The sequence below is a fragment of the Chanodichthys erythropterus genome, chromosome 6 (assembly GCF_024489055.1).
Source record: "Chanodichthys erythropterus isolate Z2021 chromosome 6, ASM2448905v1, whole genome shotgun sequence".
NCBI classification, from domain to species: domain Eukaryota; kingdom Metazoa; phylum Chordata; class Actinopteri; order Cypriniformes; family Xenocyprididae; genus Chanodichthys; species Chanodichthys erythropterus.
Genome location: NC_090226.1, coordinates 930,001 through 949,968, shown reverse-complemented (window position 1 = coordinate 949,968; position 19,968 = coordinate 930,001). Strand labels below are relative to the sequence as shown.

Genomic DNA, 19,968 nt, shown 5'->3' with positions numbered 1-19,968 from the left:
GACGGACATTAGAGGGGCAGAAGAGGGATAGAAGGGATAGAATTCAGATTGTCAGGTCATAGATTTCATTAGTTTTTCTGGAAATCTTTGAAAAGAAAGTATTTCAATGTTTTGTCAGTTAAACAACCAACATCATAACTGAAAATAAGGTTATTGTAGTATTATTTATATACTATATATTATAGTTATTAATATTTTGAATTAGCTTTTATTTTCATATATTTTCATATTTTAATTTAATTTTTAGTAATTATGTTATGGTTTTTTTTTTGCTTTTTGTAATTGTTATGCCTTTTGTTTTTAAATAATAAATACTATCTAGGTTTACTTTATTTTAATTTATTCACAGTTTAAGTTTTAGTAATTTTATGTCACGTCATGTTTATGCTTTTTTTGGTTTTTAATAATACTATTTAGATTTTTTAAAAATTATTTATGGTTTAATTTTTTAGTAATTTTGATGTGATTTTTATTTGATTTAGTTTTTTAAATAATACCATTAAGATTTATTTTCATTTATTTAAAATTTAATTTTTACTAATTTTGTTATTACTTTTATTTTTTAAAAATAATACCGTTTAGGTTTAAATATTTTTCATTTATTTCAGTTTGTTCATTTTATTATGTTTTTTTTTATTAGTATAAAGTTTTGCTTGTTGTTATTGTATTTTTTAAAATAATACTATTTAGGTTTACTTTGTTTTTATTTATTTTTGGTAACTTTATGTCATGTCATTTTTATCAATTTTTGTTTTTTTTTTAAATAATTTAGGTTTATTTTTATTTAGGTTTATTTATTTATTTATTTTTGTAGTCATTTTGTAATGTTATTTTTATTAGTTTTAGTTTGTTTTAAATAATAGTATTTAGGTTTAGATAATGTTTATTTATTTCAGTTTAATTTTTAGTCATTTTATGTAATTTTTTATCAGTTTTTGCTTGTTGTTATTGTATTTAAAAAAAAAAAAATACTATTAAGGTTTACTTCATTTTTTATTTATTTCCAGTCTAATTTTCAGTAATTTTATGTCATGTCATTTTCATTAGTTTTTGTTTTTTAAATAATAGTATTTAGGTTTATTTTTATTTATATGCTTCAACTTAAACTTTCATTTAGTTGTCCATATAGCATTTCTAATTTTCATTTAGTTTCAGTTTTTCATCTAATATTTATATTTTATCTCAGCTTCATTTCAATTAATAAAAATGTTTTCGATAGTTTTAATTTTAGTTGCCAATAATAATCCTGTACGTCTGTCCTTCATAGCCCCGTATTCATTCATGCCAAATTAAATAAGGTCAAAGGTCATTCAGATAAAGGTGTTAGTGGCGCAGAAATGAGGAAAGGCAGTGTCAGTCTGACATGCTTGAACATCACCAAACATCAGAGCGAAACCATCTGCTGAAACCCTGAGCAGCAGTGTTAGACAAGCCCAAGAGACGGCGTGACCTGAGAGGCAGTCAGGAGGTTAAAGGTCAAGCTTCGGGGGTCACTACCTGCTTACATCTCTCCTCCAGGTTACTTTCCCCCGGCAGGGAGGCCACGGTCGAGCTCCTGCCTGACGCCTCCTCGTTCGCCCAGCTATGAAGCGTCTGAGACACATCACAACTCACTGACAAACCAAACTTCAACGTCTCATCCGAACCCCATCCGTGAGGCTTCAGAAACACACTGACCTTCCTGACGTCCGAGCTCTTCGGTTCTGTGGTCCACGTGATGATCCGAGAGACGGCCAACCGGGTCTCGCTGGAGTTCACGAAGTCTGACGGGTCCATTTGTCTGGCCAAAGACTCGATGTACTTCAGGATGGCTACCTTCACCTGTTCAAAACAGACAAAAAATGTCAACTAAAATTACAATGAAAATATAAAAAAATAGGATAATAATGTTTTGGAAAATAGCTGAATTATAATAAATTATTAATACATTTTTAATAATTTTATTTAAATAAAAATTGCATATTTTATTTTAATATTATTCAATTATAATTTATTATTAAAAATGTTATAGTACACAAATTTTACAGGGTGGTTTGATGGGATATTAGAAGTTATTTTTGGTTGTAAGCGTGGTCAGCTGGTCAACATGAAACCACTGGGCAGAAATGAGAAAATAAAGACCTGACAAACCTTGAGGTTTGGAGTCTGCGTCTGATCAACAATAAACCGCATCAGGATGTTGAACTGCTGATCGTACGGAAACGAATCCCTGTGAAGAAACGGACGGAACGACGAGAAATAAACAAAACGAGTACAAAACAAAAACCTCTAGAAATAGCATTTATAGTATAAACTGAAGGCGCTTCAGACCTGGTGACGTCTAGAGCCCGCTGAACTTTGGCCTGGACGGACCCCAGAAGATCGGCCCCCATTTTCTTCAGCAGCTGCGTGAGCAAAATAAACAGCCAATCCTGAAGCTCCTCTCGGTGTAATGTGATGAAGTCCACCAACGTCTCGAGGAACATGCTGAACACCTGATAAACACACACATGCTGGTAAACATTTATAACATAAACATATGTTTTTAGCATTTCCACTATTATATCGCAGATCTCATGTCTTGCATCTTCATCAACACATTCAGAGTGAACTAGGATTATTATCGTTCCTAAACATTAGAACAGTTTTGATTTATATGCTTTTTAATGTTTGACGATCACGATAATTTACATGTGCGTCAGCAATGCTTCTATTGCTTGTTTCTGCGGGAGATTCTGTACTCTTTCAGAAGATGTGTAATAGCACCCCCTATCGTATAACAGCGAAAACATTGATCGCCGGAAAATTCCATCAATGGCGGTGAAAGAGTTAAACTAAAATTAAAACTTAAGCTAAAACCACAAAATAAATTTCACTACTGGAAATAAAATAAATTTTAACTGAATTGAAATGTATTATAGTTAACTAAAACTGAAAACATAAAACATTTTTTGTTACATGAAATGTAATAAACGTTTACTGAAATAAACTAAAATATGAAATATCTTAAACTTATTTTATTTCTGTTAGTTGCCGAGGAAACATTTCTCATTTTCATTTAGTTTAACTTGAACTAAAATATAGGGAACAGGATTAGGGCTAAGCAATAATAAAAAAATAAAACCATCTCGAGATTAAAGTTGTTAAATTTCGAGAAAAAAGTCAAAATAAAATGTTGAGAATAAACTCGTTAAATTATGAGAAAAAAAAACGTTAAATTACAAGAACAAATTCATTAAATTACGATTACGTAATTTAATGACTTTTTTCCTCGAAATTTAATGACTTTATTCTCAACATTTTATCTCGACTTTTTTCTTGAAATGTAACGACTTTTTTTCTCATTATTTAACGAATTCGTTCTCATAATTTAACGACTTTTTTCTCGTAATTTAATGACTTTATTCTCAACATTTTATCTCAACTTTTTTCTTGAAATGTAACAATTTTTTTTCTCATAATTTAACGAATCTGTTCTCATAATTTAACGACTTTTTTCTCGTACTTTAATGACTTTTTTCTTGAAATTTAACGACTTTTTTCTCATAATTTAACGAATTAGTTCTCATAATTTAATGACTTTTTTCTCATAATTTAATGACTTTATCCTCAACATTTTATCTAAACTTTTTTCGTGAAATTTAACAAGTTTTTTCTCGTAATTTAATGAGTTTATTTTCAACATTTTATCTCAACCTTTTTCTCAAAATTTAACGACATTTTTCTAATAATTTAACGAATTTGTTCTCGTAATTTAACAACTTTTTTCTTGTAATTTAATGAATTTATTCTCAACATTTTATCTCAACTTTTTTCTCGAAATTTAACGACATTTTTCTCATAATTTAATGAATTTGTTCTCGTAATTTAACGACTTTTTTCTTGTAATTTAATTACTTTATTCTCAACATTTTATCTCAACTTTTTTCTTGAAATTTAACACGTTTTTTTCTCATAATTTAACGAGTTTATTCTCAACATTTTATCTCGACCTTTTTCTCGAAATTTAACGAGTTTTTTTCTCGTAATTTAACAACTTTAATCTTGAGATGGTTTTGTTTTTTTATTATTGCTTGGCCCTAATCCTCTTCCGTACAAAAGCAAATAAAATTACAAAAACACAACAAAATTACTAAAACTTTAACTAAAATCATCATGAAAACATGAAATAAAAATGCAAACTAATTAAAATCTACAATAGCATCTCATTTTTATATTAAAATATTACTGACTGAAATCAAATAAAATTTAATTTCAACAAATTGCCAAATCACATTTTATTATTATCATTTAGTTTAACGTGATGTACTAAAATTGAAATAAAAATGACAAAAAACTACATAGACGTTAACTCTTTTCCTGCCACTGACGGAATTTTCTGGTAGGGGACGCTATTACACGCTATTGCTCGTTTTAGTCTTTGGAGGAAAAAAAACACTATTTTCTCAGCTTTTTGTTCAAAATTGCTTTTTTTTTATTAGTTTTTTTAAGCAGCGGCTCTGTTCTTTCTTTTTCCATATTGTATGTACATATAATTATTAAACTAAATATTCTGAGAGCCATGACATTTTTGTAAAATGCTGGCAATCTAATGAAAATAACCAAAAACACTCTTTAACGAAATTTAAATAAAAACAGAAAATACAAAAATAACGAACAGTATCTCAATAAAATAACGGTGTGTGAACAGCCCTGAAGATTTCAAAAGGTGTTTGACTGACAAGATTTTAAGGTTTGAACACTTACTCTCTGATGCATCGAACCCAAACCAGCAGCAGAACATAAAACAGAACAAAATTAATCAGCGTTAGAAATCATAACAAACATAAACATCTCAAAATGGATGAATATGGACAGATGAAATGTCACCTTGCTGTGAGGATCTGCAAACATCCTGGTGAAGATCTCACACAGTCTCTTCAGCTCCACACGACTGAAACATCACAGTTTAGACTTAAACTCACTTTCATTTCATAACTGAATCATTGATAACGCTACAGGGTTATTATAGTTAACAAAACCGTGCCTGAGGACTCTCTGGCTCTTCAGGAGGTTCTGGAGTCCCAGCAGCCCCTCTTTCCTCTCGGACCAGTTGGAGCTGGCGCAGTGGTTCAGGATCTCCGCCACGTCCTCCGTCTGACGCAGGTAATGCGGCATGCCGCCGTTCCGTGAGCTGAAGGAGCGTTCGGAGCACGCGCTGGACGCGTCGCTGTTCGCATCGTCGTCGGAGTACATGCCTGGAGATTCGTATCGCCGCCGCATGGGCCTCTGCTGCAGGACAGAGACAAGAGTTAGACAAACTGCACATGTTCATGCAGCTAAAATCTAAAGGAACGAACAGTGATTTAACAGAAAAGAGACATGCAAAAGTTGTATCTTTTATTATTATTATTTAATGGATCTGAACTTATATGTACTAACAATGAACAGTTGTAACATTAATAAAGATTAAGATACTGTAACAAATGTATTGACCATTGTAGTTATTGGTGTCCATAAATCAATACCTTATTCCTGGAGTCTCCTAAAAGCTGAAGAGGTTCCAGACAAACGCAGAGGGAAAGTAAAGACAAAAACATCAGGAATATGATGACAGAAGCTGATCAGACACTGATGAAGAGACGCGATTCTCACCAGAGCATCTGCCACGGCCGCCTCCACCTCTGTGCCCGTGTTCAAGATCCGCATGGCGTTCACCGACGCTGAGATACGGGCCTGATGGATGAGACCGAAACGATCTGAGAGAGAGAGAGAGAGAGAGAGAGAGAGAGAGAGAGGTCAGTGACGCCTCATGCTCTCAGAGGAGTTTGTTGCAAAAAGCACCATACATATAAGAAATAAAGAAAAAAGATCATGCAGCATCCGTGTGAAATGATTTTAATCAGGACAAAATAAGAGACTCATGCTTCTTATTCACCAGCATCACTGCACACAACTGCAAACACAAACTATAACATAAATCACTCATACCAAAAACAAACAATATAAACTAAATCTGCACAAAGAAAATTAAAAAAGAAATTTAAAAAAGTAAAACTTTCAAACTTAAACATATAAATATACACTCTAAACATGCAGGGTTTAAAACAACCCAAGCTGTGTTGAAAATGGAAAAACTGAATGGGTATTTTTTAACCCAGTGTTTGGGTGGTTTTAACCCAGTGATTGGGTAATTTTAACTCTGTGATTGGGTCGTTTTTAACCCAGTGATTGGGTGGTTTTAACCCAGTGATTGGGTAATTTTAACTCTGTGATTGGGTCGTTTTTAACCCAGCGATTGGGTGGTTTTAACCCAGCGATTGGGTCATTTTTAACTCTGTGATTGGGTCGTTTTTAACCCAGTGATTGGGTCATTTTTAACTCTGTGATTGGGTCGTTTTTAACCCAGCGATTGGGTGGTTTTAACCCAGCAATTGGGTGGTTTTAACCCAGCGATTGGGTCATTTTTAACTGTGATTGGGTCGTTTTTAACCCAGTGATTGGGTTGTTTTAACTCTGTGATTGGGTCGATTTTAACCCAGCGATTGGATGATTTTAACCCAGCAATTGGGTCATTTTAACTCTGTGATTGGGTCGTTTTTAACCCAGCAAACGGGTTGTTTTAACCCAGCGATTGGGTGGTTTTAACCTAGCGATTGGGTCATTTTTAACCCAGCGATTGGGTGGTTTTAACCCAGCGATTGGGTTGTTTTTAACCCAGCGATTGGGTTGTTTTAACTCTGTGATTGGGTCATTTTTAACCCAGCGATCGGGTGGTTTTAACCCAGCAATTGGGTCATTTTTAACCCTGTGATTGGGTCGTTTTAACCCTGCGATTGGGTCGTTTTAACCCAGCAAAGGGGTCGTTTTAACCCTGCGATTGGGTCGTTTTAACCCAGCAAAGGGGTCGTTTTAACCTAGTGATTGGCTCATTTTTAACCCAGCGATTGGGTGGTTTTAACCCAGCAAAGGGGTCGTTTTAACCCAGCAATTGGGTGGTTTTAACCTAGCGATTGGGTCGTTTTAACCCAGCGATTGGGTCATTTTAACCCAGCAAAGGGGTCGTTTTAACCCAGCGATTGGGTGGTTTTAACCTAGCGATTGGGTCGTTTTAACCCAGCGATTGGGTCATTTTAACCCAGCAAAGGGGTCGTTTTAACCCAGCGATTGGGTGGTTTTAACCTAGCGATTGGGTCATTTTTAACCCAGCGATTGGGTCGTTTTAACCCAGCGATTGGGTCATTTTAACCCAGCGATTGGGTCATTTTAACCCAGCGATTTTTAGAGTGTATTGTGAAATCCAACAGTCTGAAAGCACTATCTGATTTAAACCTGGAAACAAAGTTTTAATATTTAGAAATAAATAAATAAATAGTGAAATGAGTTTTTAAAACTAAACAATAAGGTCCCATTATTTAACTAACTAACAATGAGCAATACAGCACAGTATTTATTAATCTTTGTTTATGTTAGTTAATAATAATACAGCTGTTATTTGATCATTCATATCAGCTCAGGTCCATTAAATAATATTAACAGATATTCAATCATGTATTAATAAATGCTTAAGTTAAACTGAACTACGGTTAATATATACTTTAGAAGCATTTTCATTGATAGTTCATGTTAACTAATAACACTCATAAAGCGATTTCAGTAACACTTTATAAGTGATTCTAAAGTTCATGTTCATTTGTAATGAAAACATTTGATTAAATCAGAAACATTTTTACTAGTGCTCTCAGACTTTCAGACTGTATATTACAATTACATAAAGGCAAAATAGACATAAACATTTATACACAAACAAACAAATACAGGCCAATGTCAATAATCTCACAATCTCCAAATTGGCCTGGCAATTATTTCAAAATAAAACACATTTCAAAATAAAATAAAACAAACAGTTCCAATGAGGCAAAATAGCAGCACAGTTCACATCCAGGAGAGCGGAGCTGGTTTGATTGAGAGTATCAGTGAATGTAGAGCTGTGATGACTGTGGTCTCTGGCGCCACCCTGTGGACGAGCTCGTGCACACAGGGGTCTAAATGTACTGAATCATTCGCTCTAAACCTGGATGTGACTGACATACACACTTCAGCAGGAGCCCTGTCAAACACATTCATGATCTAGATTCTGGTGCCGTGACCCGGACCACATGCAAGTCACCTGTCAGCAGGACGTCACCCGCCGTCAGCGCGCTGGTGGAACGAGAGTGTCTGTGGGATGCTGGGAAGGATCAGGACATTTCAGAAACAAAGCTTTCATTTAAATGAAAGGTGACCACATCATCTGAAATTAAGCACTGTATTCTTTTAGTTCACTAACAAGCTTGGCTGAAAAATATTAATATGTATTTTTAGTCCTAGTTTGAGGGGAAATGAAAGCTGACAGAGAAACATCACTCAAGCAGAGTCACTAAACACACCAGCAGGAGTCTGATGTCGGGCTCTTACCCAGCGGACTGAACCCTCGAGCCGGGCTGGTGTCTCGACTGCTCTCCCGACTGGTGTCCCGACTACAGCCCTGACTCATGCTGGGCCTCGGGATACGACTGCCCCGCACTAACACACACACACACACGAGCAGCAGGAGTCAGCAGCACAGGACAGAGGAAAGACATGCAGGTAAGAACGAGACCGTGAGGAGGATACAGCAGATCAAACGATGAAGTTTAGCATAAAATATATTAAAATTCAATTTCCCCTTCCAAGAAAATCATAAAAAATGACATAAAATATTATATAAATATGCAAATAATAAAATAAAATATTGTAATTTAAACTCGACTTCCTCTTTCAAGAAAATCATAAAAATAGGACAAAATTTTATAAAAATATACAAATAAACATTAAAATATAAATAATAATAATCATATTGTAAAATTTCATTATTTGTAGATTTTTTATAATATTTTAATGATTTTCTTGAAAGGGAAAGTTGAATTTTAATGTAAATAATAATAATCATATTATAATATTAAAATTCAACTTTCCTTTTCAAGAAAATCATTTAAAAAAGACATAAAATATGTTAATAACATATAAAAATATTGTCATTTAAACTTAACTTCCTCTTTCAAGAAAATCATAAAAATATGACAAAATATTATAAAAATGTATAAATATTAAATTATTATTTATATTACAATTCAACTTCCCCTTTCAATAAAATAATAAAAATGACATAAAATATTATACAGATAATAAAATATTACATTATTATTATTGTTATTATTATTCTTTTTATTCAAATTAAATTTTCCCTTTTAAGAAAATCATAATAATATGACATAAAATACATAAAAATAATAAAATATTATTATTATTATTTAAATGTAACTTCCCCTTTCAATAAAATTATTAAAATATGACATAAAATATGCATAAAAATAAACAAATATTAAATTATTATTATTGTCAGCTTTCCCTTTCAAGAAAATAAAAAAATATTACATAAAATACATAACAAATATACAAATAATAAAGTATTAAAATATGGTCATCTGAATGTAACTTTCTCTTTCAAGAAAATCATAAAAATATGATATAAATTATATAAAAAATAAAAAATATTATTATATTAAAATGTGACTTCATAATTTTAAAATCATAATAATGACAAAAATATTATACAAAATAAACAAATAATAAAATATCATATTATTATTTAAATTAAAATTCAACTTCCCTTGATTCAATCGTAAATATTATATAAAATACACAAATATACAAATAATAAAATATTAAAATATTGTCATTTAAAATGTAATCTTCCACTTTTTAAGAAAATCACAAAAATATGACACAAAATATATAAAAACACACAAATAATAATACTAATATAACATTATAGTGATAATAGTCATTAACCTGTAATCTGTAAAATTATTTTGAAATTAACAAACAAAATTAGAAAAAAATTCAACTCATCGAAACACAATGAACAACAGACAAAAGAACAAAATCCAAACAAAAAAACAAGAACAATAAAGTTTTTTATAGCTCAAATCACAAACAATTGAATTTTTCCACATCAGTCTTGTGCTCGACAACAACAACAACATGAACAAACAAACAGAAGAAGAACTGCAGCTGTGCGTCAAGTCTCGTATTGACTGCGATCACATTAATATCCCGTCTGACAGTGACATGCGGAGCGGCTCACATTGATCTGGGTCACACAAGTACACGGATTCCAGTGGATCACATGGATAATGTACAGTTTCAGCCCACTTCAGAAGAGTTTGGCTGCCCATAAACGAATAAAACTAAAACAAGTTGTGTGATGAGGAGGAAGAGGTGTTCGATATTCGACATGCAGATGTGAGGCGCTTCAATACTAAAAAATTGGCCCTAAAATCATCTCATTTGTGTTTTTGATATGTACACGCATGCAACACGATCCGATCTGTGCCGGATTAAAATGGAATTTCTAAAACTTTCATTTTCTCTTTTTATAATGCAACATTTTCACAAACTGAAACTTGAAAAGTTTGACTGTAAAGAAGAATTCAGAAACATTTAAAACAGTTGTGATGTAATGTGCTTTTACCCTCTCTGCTGCGGCTGGGGCTCGTCTCCCGACTGCAGCCTTGACTCCGCGGGATCTTACTGCGCTTGTCCGACGGCGTTCCGGTGGCTCGAGGGATTCTCCCGTAAGAATGACCCAAGAGCTTCCCGGGTGAGCTGGAGCGGCTGCCCGCTATAACACAGATACATTTACCTTAAACGATGTTAGGCGACTTGATTTAATTATTAATGTTACTGTGAATATAAAAATAAAAGCTGACAGGGCGACACATGCGTGGGACACAGAAACACAGGCTGTATAAGGCAGAGACGGTCCACTCGGCATACATAAAAAAGGTGGATTTCTTTATTTTAATAATAATATGCAGTGATGGGAATAACAGCGTTATAAATAAACGCTGAGTTTCGGTTCATTTAGCCTATAAGACACACTTCAGTTCACGCGCAAGTGATCGCGCCGGCGCCTCCATGTCATGATTATACTGTCTGCTATATTTACTTCTTATTTATTAAATACAGACAATTAGTTGATGAAACATTGATTAAAATTAAGATACAATTTTTACAAAATGAAATTTCTTTCTACAAAACAAAACTTAATGAAGTGGTCAAAAATCATGTCTGACCGACTCCATGACTCATGCGCATCTTATGATGTTTTCAATCTTACTCATGCTGTTCACTTTTTAAAATTAAAACATAACATATATTTAAACATAAATATGAAAATATGTTTTCTTTAATGGCTACCAACACATAGTACAGTAGAAATGTCGTGATCAAGAGCGGATCATGGGTCACGAGTCGGATCAGGCATAATTTTTATATATTTAATATAAGTTATTTGACATATTTTAATTTTTTTTAAAGTAACGCAATAGTTACTTTCCCTGGTAATTAGTTACTTTTATAATGATGTAACTCAGTTATTATTTGTGAGAAGTAACTAGTAACTATAACTAATTACTTTTTTATAGTAACATGCCCAACACTTATAATATATAGGCTCACTTATAATGTTAATAAAGTTTTTTTTTTGCACAAAAAAGTCATATATTATCAAAAATGATTATTTTCAACCCTCATTCTGAGCCTCTTATTTTAGTATTATTTATATTCTATTTTGTACCATATTAAAGTTTTTATTCATATTTTGAATTAGCTTTCATTTTTATATTTTCATTTTTAGCATTTTTATGTGCTTTTGTCATTTTTATTAGTTTTTGCTTTTTTAAAGGTGCCATAGAATGGAAAATTGAATTTACCTTGGCATAGTTAAATAACAAGAGTTCAGTACATGGAAATGTTATATTAGCTGTGTGAACTTTATTTATGCAATGTACTATAGTAGAGAGCTCGGGGGCGGGGAGCGTGCGATTTAAAGGGGCCGCGCACTAAATCGGCGCATATTTAATGATGCCCCAAAATAGGCAGTTAAAAAAATTATTTAAAAAAAATCTATGGGGTATTTTGAGCTGAAACTTCACAGACACATTCAGGGGACAACTTAGACTTATATTACATCTTGTGAAAACACGTTCTAGGGCACCTTTAATGTAATTTATTTTTTTATTTATTTTTTTATGCCTAAATAGTTGTAATTTATTTTTATTTCCGTTAGTTGCAAAGGCAACATTTTAAAATTGTCTATTAGTTTTAAGTCTTTCATGTAATATTTATATTTTATATCATTTTAGCTTTATTTAAATTTAAAAAATGTTTTTTTTTTATAGTTTTTGTTAACGATAACAACGCTGCCTTAAAATAACTAACAAAGATGTGCACTGAGTGAACCGACTCGCCTTAAAGGGACTTTGACAAAAACTGAGATACAGTATGACAGCAAAATAACTACTAAACGGCGTCTGGACACAGACTGAATCAGTGAACAACAGCGAGCGCCTGTCGCAGCGGATCATGCTTTCATGACGGGACACATGCAGGCCGTGTTTTACTCCGTACCGTGAGTTTTACCCCCCACTGGATTAGCAGATCTGGATCCTTGATGCGGGACAGTGAAGAGAGTCAATGAAACTACATTACCCATGATTCCATGCACAGGACACGCTCAACATCAGCATGATCTACCACTGATTGTTGCCGTGAGCAACGATAAAAGCTCGCTGATGTTTATGACGTGACACAAAGAGAAATGCAGTTCATATCTCTTCATTCAGAGGGACGTAAACAAAAAACACAAGAGAGCCACATTATACTGGAGTATAATGTACTATATTACACTGCAGCCAATGATATTAATGCATATCGTATTATTATCTATTGATCATGGTTTATAATTTATTTAAAGGGAAAGATCATCCAAAAAATAAAATACTGTCATCTTTTACTCACCCAAACACAAATGATGAATCAGACTCGCAAAAGTCACATGAACATCTCTATGATGTTTCTATAATTTCTCTGTGAAGTTAATTTATTGATAAGCATAAATCCTTATCTACTTTGTTGACCAGAGCAGGACAGGATGGTGTAACTGCAAACTCACGTTGTGATTGGGACACAACTTTGGCTCGGCTCCTCCCCCTGCTGTCAGTCACAGAAGCTCCGCCCCCAGCAGCCGTCTCTGAACTCTGCCGCCTTGTTCGCACACGACCTGCAGGAGGACAGAGAAAAAATACAGAACAGTAAAACGATGGATGAGCAAACTTCAACATGTATTTAATTTAATTTACTAATTTATTTTTATTTATATATTAAAATATATTTATATATTATTTATTATATTATTCAATTTAATAATATAATTTAATAATATATATATATATATATATATATATATTTAAATATATATAGTATTTATTAAAATATTAGTTTATTTAATTATATAATTATATATATATAAAATTAAATTAATATTTTAATGAATATAATTTACATTAATTTAATTTATTGACAATAAACAAACAACATTATTATTTAACAGTGCAAACTGATGCATACGTGCACAAAACACCATTACAAAATCGAATCACATGACTCCCTATACTCAACAAGCCCAAACTGAACACAGACGCTGTGACTGACGAAAACAGGTACACAGCAAAATCCTCAGAGATAAATCAAAATCAACCCTCCCTCTATATAGTGTTAAAGTAACACTGAAGCAGAGTTAATGAGATAATTAAGTGATGACTGAGCATTAGTGATGAACGCCTGCTGTTAACAAGCATAATCACAATAACTACAAAGGACTTCCAGCCACAGCCTCAGATGAACTTAACTGAAGATAAAAGACATTAAATCTCTTAAGATATGAATAAACAACTCCACAAACCACATATTATCTCATTAACTTTAACTCTGCTTCAGTGTTATTTTAACTCTATGTACATATGTTCTCTGAGCAGAGCTGATTTAACTCTGGGGATTTTGCTGTGTATATTCACATAAACACTGGAGAATATTGACTTATTTTTCAAATGTTTACAATGTCTAGTATCCACACTAGCCAATAAACTACAACCATCTGAAACTGTCATCTGTGTACGTGTCAAACAGACAAGATTTCAACACAAACAGCACAGAGCCATAAAGACAATGAGACACAAACCTGCGCACACACACACACACACACATCTTACCCTCTACATTACCAGCGGCATCTTTGAGCAAATAAGAGCAGAGGTACAACAGCATCAGCGCGTGTTAGACGGCGGGAAGGAAACGGGTTTGGGATCATGCAGGAAGTGCCTTATTCACTTAAACACCTTCATATGAACTTGTGTGGAGTCTTTGAATAGATTATAATGTCTGAACTAATCCTGTAAATCACATAAATAATTATAATAATAAATATGAAATAATTAAATTATAAAATCATAATTAAACAGTACTTGAACACAAAAATAAAATAAAATATTGTATGTTTAATATAGTGTGTCTGGAAATTCTGCTGTCATGCATAAAATTACAATAATGAATGTACTGGACCTTTGGTGTCCAACATCAGGCATTAAACTTATTGAGTGTGGTGACGTTACAGAAGTACAGTATGATAGTTCAGCAGGTAAACTGAATCAAAATGTTTAATTTGATCATTTGACATAGACATTTATAGTTAATGTCCTTAAAATAAAATTGTATATATAAATATATTTACATTTAAATTATAATTAATTTAAACAATAATTAACATTAACTCAAGACATTAAAAAACACCCCAAAAAACAGAATCTTAAAGGTGCAGTAAGCAATTTCTGAAAAAACGCTGTTGAAAGTGGATCGGACCAATCACCACAACAAACTTGCAGCCAATCAGCAGCAGGGGCGTGTCCACTTATGATGGAGGAGAGAGAGCCAATCAGCAGTAGGGGGCGTGTCCACTCATGATGAGGGATGAGAGAGAGCCAATCAGCAGTAGGGGGCATGTCCACTTATGATGGAGAGGAGAGAGCCAATCATCTGTAGGGGGCGTGTCCACTCATGATGGGGGAGGAGAGTGAGCCAATCAGCTGTAGGGGGCGTGTCCACTCATGATGGGGGAGGAGAGTGAGCCAATCAGCTGTAGGGGGCGTGTCCACTCATGATGGAGAGGAGAGAGCCAATCATCAGTAGGGGGCGTGTCCACTCATGATGGGGGAGGAGAGAGAGCCAATCAGCTGTAGGGGGCGTGTCCACTAATGATGGGGGAGGAGAGTGAGCCAATCAACAGTAGGGGGCGTTTCCTCTCGTGATAGGGAGGAGAGTGAGCCAATCAGCAGTGGGGGGCGTGTCCTCTCATGATAGGGAGGAGAGAGAGTGAGCCAATCAGCAGTAGGGGGCGTGTCCACTCATGATAGAGAGGAGAGAGAGTGAGCCAATCAACAGTAGGGGGCGTGTCCTCTCATGATAGAGTGGAGAGAGAGTGAGCCAATCAGCAGTAGGGGGCGTTTCCTCTCGTGATAGGGAGGAGAGTGAGCCAATCAGCAGTGGGGGGTGTGTCCTCTCATGATAGAGAGGAGAGAGAGTGAGCCAATCAACAGTAGGGGGCGTGTCCTCTCATGATAGAGTGGAGAGAGAGTGAGCCAATCAGCAGTAGGGGGCGTGTCCACTCATAATAGGGAGGAGAGAGAGTGAGCCAATCAACAGTAGGGGGCGTGTCCACTCATGATAGAGAGTGAGCCAATCAACAGTAGGGGGCGTGTCCACTCATGATAGGGAGGAGAGAGAGTGAGCCAATCAGCAGTAGGGGGCGTGTCCTCTCATGATAGAGAGAGAGTGAGCCAATCAACAGTAGGGGGCGTGTCCACTCATGATAGTGAGGAGAGAGAGTGAGCCAATCAACAGTAGGGGGCGTGTCCACTCATGATAGAGAGGAGAGACAGTGAGCCAATCAGCAGTAGGGGGCGTGTCCTCTCATGATAGAGAGAGAGTGAGCCAACCAACAGTAGGGGGCGTGTCCACTCATGATAGAGAGAGAGTGAGCCAATCAACAGTAGGGGGCGTGTCCACTCATGATAGAGAGAGAGTGAGCCAATCAGCAGTAGGGGGCGTGTCCTCTCATGATAGAGTGGAGAGAGAGTGAGCCAATCAGCAGTAGGGGGCGTGTCCTCTCATGATAGAGTGGAGAGAGAGTGAGCCAATCAGCAGTAGGGGGCGTGTCCACTCATGATAGGGAGGAGAGAGTGAGCCAATCAACAGTAGGGGGCGTGTCCACTCATGATAGAGAGGAGAGAGAGTGAGCCAATCAACAGTAGGGGGCGTGTCCACTCATGATAGGGAGGAGAGAGAGTGAGCCAATCAGCAGTAGGGGGCGTGTCCTCTCATGATAGAGAGAGAGTGAGCCAATCAACAGTAGGGGGCGTGTCCACACATGATAGGGAGGAGAGAGAGTGAGCCAATCAACAGTAGGGGGCGTGTCCACTCATGATAGGGAGGAGAGAGAGTGAGCCAATCAGCAGTAGGGGGCGTGTCCTCTCATGATAGAGCTTTATTTTGCTTTGCTTCTGCTATGATAAAGAGACTCTTAAATTGCATGTTCATGCATTTTGGGGGCGGAGCAGTGAAGTGAGGGATTGATCAAGTGTTCAAAATTGAATCTCAGAAATCACTTACTGCACCTTTAAATGTCATCTCATTGGCGGATTGTTTGTCCCTCTACATCAGTATCACTCTGCTCACCGCTCTTCATCTCTGTGAATGAGTGTGATTTCTGTAAACATGTAAGTGTCGGCTGTTTTACCCAGTGAGGCGTAGGACCCGGGCGGCAGCGCCGTGGCAGAGCTGAAGGGGGCAGCAGTGGGTACAGCGGGCATTCGTGATTTGACACTGGCTGCAGCGTTCACATCGACATCACTGCGCGATCGCTGGAGTGAACCGGACGAAGAAGACCCGCGAGAACTCACGACTTTAGCTGAGAGAGAACAAAAATACATAGATTCAACTTTTTTATTACCGCATATTAGAAGTCTTTAATAAGAAACTATCAGCACGAATACACATCTAAACTGCTATTATAATACATAATTTCCTTTGCAAGAAAAAAAAGTATATTCTTACTTCTGCTCAGGTTGCTCCCGACAGGTGTTTTAGCAGAAAGCGGCCGACTACGAAAAACAAAATAAGCGAGTGTGAAAACACAAAGTGTGAAAACTCATTAACACGCTACGTTAAAGAGCGTTTCTCACTTCAGACTCTCTTGCGAGCTGGAGGACGAGCGGTCGGACTGTGGCAGAGACATGATGCTGTCCGAGCTCTTCAGGTGAGACTGTAGCGCTTTCTGATAGGTCAGTTCCAGCGCCTGAAACAGATGCTCCGCCTCCTTACTGAAGTGGGCGTGAAATCCCCAGTAACATCTAAAATAAAGTGATCAAAACATACAAAGGTAAGTTATTAAAATGCATGCACAGCATATCAATGGCCATATTGCTATATATCAGACAATATTTACATTATTTTATTAGTGTCACTGCAACTAGGCTGAAATGAAGAATCACTCACTTTCTAGCAACCGATCTGGCCTCAGAGTCGGCATCATGAACTCCTTTCTTAATGGTTTCCATCAGGACAGCGATGTTCCTGAAGAGTCGGGAAGATAAAAACGATTTTTAATGCGATAAAAACAGTGAGTCCATTCAGCCAAACCTCCACCACAGCAGAACATGAGCTCAAATCAATGAATCGGCTGTCCCTGCAGACCTCCTGAAACACGATTCTCCATCCATTAACCCAGAAGTGCTGGCGAAGCCGATGAGACATTGCCATGCCGAACATATGCAGGACTATCAAGGACGTCACTCTGATTCTGATGTGCTCATGATGGCTTGTGACCCTTTATAAGATGAGACGTGGACATTAGATCCTCTCCTGAGGATCCAGATAGTCACTGTATTGCCATCAGGTTTCATAAATGGAGCCGAACAAGAGATCTGCTCAAAGTTAAGAGTGAAGTCACTTTGAAACTGTAGTTTGTCAATCTAAAAGTCATTTAATATAGTTAAAAGTTTGTGAACTGGATCAAATGATTCATTTAACAAAAATCCACTCAAAAGAACCAGTTCATTCGGATGATTTGGTTTAACGAAGCAGTTCAATCAAATGATTCAGTGATAATAGTTAAAAATCAGATTTTAGAAGTTATTAAAAGACGTGTGTATATACCAAACACCATCAATAAATACAATTTTCTATGATATTATAGTATGTAGCTTAAAATGTATCACTTCACATGAGTCATCATCAATGGAGTGACATAGAGTGCTACACAGAGAGTTATGACTCCAATGAATCACTGAATCATTTGGATGAACAGCGTAATTAAACTGAATGAACTGATTCACTAGAATTTGATTCACTCAGCTCACTTGGTTGTACAATAACAAAAAAAGTAGTAAAATGTCCAATTTGTGAATGAATCGTTCTTTTGAGTCAGATATCTTAAATGAATCATTAGATCTGGTTTGTAAAACTCAACGGGCTGGTTGCAGTGGTTAACAACACGCTGGAGGATGATTAATTGTAATTTCAAGGAAAAGAGCAACCAACTACATTATTCAAAATATCTCAGTTTGTGCTTCACAAAAGAAAGAGATTCATACGTGAACAAGATGAGAGTGAGAGTGATGATGACAGACTTTTGGGTGAACCGTCTCTTTAATTTCTCACCTCTCTAGAGAATTCGTCTGCCATTCTTGAAGCAGAAGATCTAAAAACTCGTAACAGCGTCTGTAAGTCAAAGAACAGGTTCAGATGAGAATGATTCAGATCAGAGAGATTGTGTTGATTCACGTGTGTGTGTGTGTGTGTGTGTGTGTGTGTGTGTGTGTGTGTGTGTGTGTGTGTGTGTGTGTGTGTGTGTGTGTGTGTGTGACCTCACCGTCTGACGGCCACAGATTTAGACGTGCAGTTGCTGGTCATGATGGGAATCAGACGTGGATAGTGTGTGTGCTGATAAAGAAACAAACACAATACAGAGCTTTACTGCAACAAGACACATATAATATAACAAATATATAATAATATCAAGATTTTAGGGTTATATCTGTGAGAATCTAAAATGAAAAGTGTATTTCAGAATTTTATATATATATATACACATTATATGTGCATGTGTGTGTACTGTATATATACTGTATGTGTGTGTGTGTGTGTGTGTGTGTGTGTGTGTTTGTCTGTGTGTGTGTACTGTATATATACTTTATGTGTGTGTGTACTGTATACTATATGTGTGTGTGTGTACTGTATATAAACTATATGTGTGTACATAATGTATATATTCTATGTGTGTGTGTGTGTGTGTGTGTGTGTGTGTGTGTGTGTGTACTGTATATAAACTATGTGTGTGTGTACTGTATATATTCTATATATATGTGTGTGTACTGTATATATACTATACTATATGTGTGTGTGTGTGTGTGTACTGTATATAAACTATATGTGTGTACATACTGTATATATTCTATATATGTGTGTGTGTACTGTATATAAACTATATATATGTGTGTCTGTGAGTGTGTGTGTACCGTATATATACTATATGTGTGTACATACTGTATATATTCTATATATATGTGTGTGTGTGTGTGTGTGTGTGTGTGTGTGTGTACTGTATATAAACTATATGTGTGTACATACTGTATATATTCTATATATGTGTGTGTGTACTGTATATGCAGTATACTATATGTGTGTGTGTACTGTATATAAACTATATGTGTGTACATACTGTATATATTCTATATATGTGTGTGTGTACTGTATATAAACTATATATATGTGTGTGTGTGTGTGTGTGTGTGTGTGTGTGTGTGTGTGTACTGTATATATACTATATGTGTGTACATACTGTATATATTCTATATATGTGTGTGTGTGTGTGTGTGTACTGTATATAAACTATATGTGTGTACATACTGTATATATTCTATATATGTGTGTGTGTGTGTACTGTATATATACTATATGTGTGTACATACTGTATATATTCTATATATGTGTGTGTGTGTGCACTGTATATAAACTATATGTGTGTACATACTG

General features: G+C 35.4%; 1 protein-coding gene across 1 annotated transcript in view; it reads right to left on the bottom strand.

Moving 5' to 3' along the window:
* The window catches only part of LOC137021353 (CLIP-associating protein 1-B), an 81,163-nt gene that overhangs the window by 12,991 nt on the left and 48,204 nt on the right, over nucleotides 1-19,968 (bottom strand). The window contains exons 14-30 of the mRNA XM_067387667.1: nucleotides 18,806-18,876; nucleotides 18,595-18,654; nucleotides 17,431-17,508; nucleotides 17,118-17,285; nucleotides 16,990-17,036; nucleotides 16,673-16,843; nucleotides 12,998-13,105; nucleotides 10,514-10,663; nucleotides 8,416-8,523; nucleotides 8,129-8,188; nucleotides 5,614-5,717; nucleotides 5,487-5,510; nucleotides 5,006-5,250; nucleotides 4,849-4,912; nucleotides 2,311-2,474; nucleotides 2,131-2,209; nucleotides 1,678-1,821 (exon numbers count right to left, since the gene is read on the bottom strand). Coding sequence (XP_067243768.1) covers nucleotides 1,678-1,821; nucleotides 2,131-2,209; nucleotides 2,311-2,474; nucleotides 4,849-4,912; nucleotides 5,006-5,250; nucleotides 5,487-5,510; nucleotides 5,614-5,717; nucleotides 8,129-8,188; nucleotides 8,416-8,523; nucleotides 10,514-10,663; nucleotides 12,998-13,105; nucleotides 16,673-16,843; nucleotides 16,990-17,036; nucleotides 17,118-17,285; nucleotides 17,431-17,508; nucleotides 18,595-18,654; nucleotides 18,806-18,876 — 1,845 coding nt within the window. The remainder of the gene's footprint in view (nucleotides 1-1,677; nucleotides 1,822-2,130; nucleotides 2,210-2,310; nucleotides 2,475-4,848; nucleotides 4,913-5,005; nucleotides 5,251-5,486; nucleotides 5,511-5,613; nucleotides 5,718-8,128; nucleotides 8,189-8,415; nucleotides 8,524-10,513; nucleotides 10,664-12,997; nucleotides 13,106-16,672; nucleotides 16,844-16,989; nucleotides 17,037-17,117; nucleotides 17,286-17,430; nucleotides 17,509-18,594; nucleotides 18,655-18,805; nucleotides 18,877-19,968) is intronic.